The sequence below is a fragment of the Sprattus sprattus genome (assembly GCF_963457725.1).
Source record: "Sprattus sprattus genome assembly, chromosome: 3".
NCBI lineage: Eukaryota > Metazoa > Chordata > Actinopteri > Clupeiformes > Clupeidae > Sprattus > Sprattus sprattus.
The window spans coordinates 58981298-58986063 of record NC_137922.1 but is presented as its reverse complement, the minus strand read 5'-3'; the positions used below and the strand labels follow the sequence as shown (position 1 = coordinate 58986063).

The following is a 4766-nucleotide window of genomic DNA, read 5'->3' as shown; positions in this document are numbered from 1 at the left end:
GGTATAGTCGGCGCAGGGGGAAGTTTGCACTCAGGTAATCTGTGAGGGCGGCTCTGCGTGATTGTTGGCGCGGACACCTGACTGTGGCAGGTCCGATGCAAGTGTATCCGCTTCCACTGACCAGTTAGGATTCACAACTTCCCAGTCATTCTCACAGAAATTGTGCAACAGGTAGCAATCACTTTATGGGTGAATGAAAAGTAGAAGTCACTGCGCTTCGATCAAAACTCTCCAGCGTGACTTCCAGCGTGAGCGTCTCCCAAACGCAAATCAAACTGTTTAAGACTAAAAGGTCTATCGTCCGGGATATTTTTATTTTTGAGTTTTCGTCTTAGAGACATAAAAAGAACAACCACGGAAACATTGAACCCTTTTCTAGTATTATTGCTGAGGTCTTCTAGAATAGAATCATATATTCCATTTGTGCATCAATGTTTTTAGTTAAGCAAAATGTACAAAAACATCAAGGCATGTCAGACAACCTAGAAAAGTCTAAAAGGCCTTGGACTTAGAGTGTTAAGCACCCTTTAGTCACCCTTCTGTGACAGGCAAACTGACACCCACATTGTATTTGGTAAAAAGCTTTTCACAGATTCACAAAGGATTTAGTACCAGCTCTCAAGCAGTCCTTTTGGTCAGCGTGTGTGTGTGTGTGTGTGTGTGTGTGTGTGTGATGGGATGGCTGTGTTGAAGCAGGATGGTTGGTATAACCCAGGAGGAATCTAGTTATGATTAATAGCCCCGTTCCTAGAAGTATGGAACCGGCAGCTTTGAACGGTTCTAGGGAAAGGGTCTATTTATGATTGGGACAGAACACATCCATCCAGGTGCAATGTGTTTCAGATGCCTCACAGGGAAAAAAAGGAAGAATGATGGATTGATATGCTTTTCAAGCAGACAACTTCCTGCTGCTTTCCTGGAGAGTATAGGACCAAGGCAGAAGACCCAAATGCTTCATTTCAGAGTGTGTGTGTGGTGGTAGTTTGTGGGTGGGAGTGTGTGTGTGTGGTGGGGGCAGAGGTACAGTTCACAAGATGCATGTACTACGAGAACGAAAACCTGGCTCTTCTTTAATAGGGCTCACTGTACATATAGAGTGACCTGATGTGACAGAGGACCCCCGCACCTCCAAACACAGCACTCATGGTCTGGGGTTCATTGATTGAAGTATTGGTAGAATGAAAACCGCACTCTCAAGCTTTTCTCTTTTAACAATAAGACCAGTTTATTTTAGTACATGATGACGATGGCGTAAGGCCGAAACGCGTCTGTACTAAAATTAACTGGTCTTATTGTTAAAAGAGAAAAGCTTGAGAGTGCGGTTTTCATTCTACCAATAGTTTACATTCTTTTACGTGCACCCGAAAACGCATTTATATATTTGTTTATAAGTAGAGCGCGCCTATCCCTACGAATACGTTCAGTGATTGAAGGGCAGGAACAGAGATGCCCCTCTCCAAAGCAACATGCTTCAGAGGGGGTTACGGTCTCTCAACACCCGACTCATGGCAGGGGGACTGCCAATGGAAACTAGCCTTTTGGCTATAATTGAGTGCGTTTACATTTTAAATGTTCATGAATGTACACCGTCCCTCTTGATCAAATACATACATTGATTGATTGATTGATTGATGCAACCAGACTTACAGATACAAGACTAAATAACGTCTCAGTCGCGCAACACTTTCAGTATAACTACAGTGAGGCTGGGGAAAGATGAGACACAGGTTTATCAATATTATTTCTCAAACTTTATTCAAAAATCACACTAGTGCAATTCCTGTACAAAGAAAGCAAAATATAAATCACCCAATCACAAGTGTCCATCACCTGTCAGTGCCTGGACACCTGATTTAAAAAAAAGAGAAAGAGAGAGCGACAGAGCGAGAGTGAGAGAGCGACTTTGGTGCAGAGAGCAAGAGAGAGAGAGAGAGAGAGAGAGAGAGAGAGAGAGAGAGACATCTTCTCCAAGTCTCCTAAGGACAATCACAACACGCCTCAATGAGAGCGAGAGAGAGAGAGAGAGAGAGAGAGAGAGAGAGAGAGAGAGAGAGACATCTTCTCCAAGTCTCCTAAGGACAATCACAACACGCCTCAATGAGATGAAGGGGGGAGGAACCAGGACCTCGTGATGATGATGATGTGCAAAAGAGTTTTCTTTCTTCTTCTTCTTCTTCTTCTTTTTCTTCTTCTTGCAACATTTTCAGCAAAAACTGCATCTGTGGGTTCTGGACTAGCCAGTCTCTTATCAGATGCATTCATACAAACACGCACTAACATATTTAAAAAAAAAACCCATCCCTTTCTTTGACTTGTTTTGGTATTTCAGCTCACTTAACGGAGCGATTAAGGGACACTTTTGGTCAGCTGGTAGAAGGTTCTCTTTCAAGTGCGTCGGCAAGAATAAAATAACTCATTTAAGATTGTCCTTGAAACATTACTCCAAAAAAAGCTACTTCCTAATGCATAGCCTGCAAGGCAGCATGTTACACACAGCTAACAGATACTAGACAAATAAAACTGACCCACATCCAGTACAATGAGAAAAAAATGCGTCAAACTAAATGCACTAATGAGAAAAGAAAACTAGTACCTTGAATCCTTTCCAATTCAGGAAATGGACATGAAGCACGATACATTAAAAATCTACTCTTAAAAGAAAACACACTTAAAAATAACTAACATACAATTCTCTCCCCGTGATAACCTCTGTCAGAACATATGATACATGTTTCTTTGATGATAAAAATAATAATAATAAATAGCCACACTTAGTATTGCAACGAATTTTGGGGGGCGGGGTGAGGGTGTCTTTCAGTGTGGAGAAGACAGGAGAGAGACAGAGCAACCCGCCACCCAGGAAAGAAGCTCTAGATGCAAAGCACTGGATTACACTCCAACACTGTCATGGGTTTCTATTAGGACACACACACACACACACACACACACGTATGCATAGATGCATGTACACACACACTCATATGCACATACTAATGTAAGGTGCAAATACACATACACTTACAAACACGCATACTTATGTAGGCACACACACGCACACACACGCACACACACACACACACACACACAATCCCAGAACTCCAATGCCTCTTCAGATCAGTAGTCTTGCTCTGGGCTGTTTCTATGGTGCATAGTTGATGGTGTTCAATGCAGGTCTTTTCTTGGTTTTGATTCGCAGGGAGCCATAACGAGCCTACACACACACACACACACACACAAAAACACACACACACACACACACGATTGGTTATTCAGGAAAATGCTTATCAATTTACAAGGAACACTAAACTCAAGGCCCTAATATTGCCTCTTACACGGTATTCTGAGTGTGAGAGAGAGAGTGTGTGTGTGTGTGTGCGTGGGTGTGTGTGTTTTCACTTACGTCCTTGCGTAATTTGGAGCGTGTGATCTTGACGCTTTGGGATCGGCGTACGCCACGTTGACTCACTGCCTCGTCCTCTGAGAATATGGGCTCTTCTGCATCATCATCATCGGTACGCTCGTCCTGTTCATACTCGTAGTAGTCTCCTACAAACACACACACACACACACACACACACACACACACACCATCAGCTTCCTAATACTTACACACCTACACCCACTCTTCAACCTTTTGTACACTTATTTTCACACAGATCATGAACTTCTGCCGGACAGTTTTCTACTCTACACACAAATCCCACCATGACCGTCACCTTCACACGGCAGTGGCTACTGAACCAGACTCTAGCAAAACACACACACACACACACCAGGTCCATCAATGCTGTTGGATCAGATTCACACACACACACACACACACACACACACACACACACACCAGGTCCATCAATGCTGTTGGATCAGATTCACATACAAACACACACACACACACACACACGGTCCATCACTGCTGTTGGATCAGCTGCAGCCAGAATGTGTGTGTGTGTGTGTGTGTGTGTGTGGAGAGTGTTCTGTTTGCCCAGGCACTGATGGAGTCAGTGAAGTTAATGTTTTCAGCAAATGCTGATGAGACTCAAGCTCAGTCGTTGTTTGTCTGTTTGTTTGTTGTGGTTGAATTTGGTCAAGCATGCCATGAGACCTAGGACGACCTAGGATTCTCAGATCTGGTTCATTTTGCATTTCCAGTTGCAGCAGATCAATATCCAATATGCATCAGCCTGCATCTGGTAATGCAGACTTACAGCTAGCATCTAACCCCTAGCATTACTTACAGCTAGCATCTAACCCCTAGCATTACTTACAGACTTACAGCTAGCATCTAACCCCTAGCATCACTTACAGCTAGCATCTCACCCCTAGCATTACTTACAGCTAGCATCTAAGCCCTAGCATTACTTACAGCTAGCATCTCACCCCTAGCATTACTTACAGCTAGCATCTAAGCCCTAGCATTACTTACAGCTAGCATCTAACCCCTAGCATTACTTACAGCTAGCATCTAACCCCTAGTATTACTTACACCTAGCATCTCACCCCTAGCATTACTTACAGCTAGCATCTAAGCCCTAGCATTACTTACAGCTAGCATCTAACCCCTAGCATTACTTACAGCTAGCATCTAACCCCTAGCATTACTTACAGACTTACAGCTAGCATCTAACCCCTAGCATCACTTACAGCTAGCATCTCACCCCTAGCATTACTTACAGCTAGCATCTAAGCCCTAGCATTACTTACAGCTAGCATCTCACCCCTAGCATTACTTACAGCTAGCATCTAAGCCCTAGCATTACTTACAGCTA

At 43.5% G+C, this 4766-nt stretch overlaps 1 protein-coding gene across 7 annotated transcripts in view; it reads right to left on the bottom strand.

Moving 5' to 3' along the window:
• Positions 1 to 1738: 1738 nt before the first annotated feature.
• reep3b (receptor accessory protein 3b) overlaps positions 1739 to 4766 on the bottom strand; it is a 49125-nt gene continuing 46097 nt past the window's right edge. For all 7 annotated transcript variants that reach the window (XM_080834873.1, XM_080834875.1, XM_080834874.1 and 4 more), the window contains 2 exons: positions 3401 to 3546; positions 1739 to 3211 (listed from right to left, as the gene is read on the bottom strand). In XM_080834873.1, the coding sequence (XP_080690999.1) occupies positions 3140 to 3211; positions 3401 to 3546 (218 nt within the window). In that variant the 3' untranslated portion in view covers positions 1739 to 3139. The remainder of the gene's footprint in view (positions 3212 to 3400; positions 3547 to 4766) is intronic.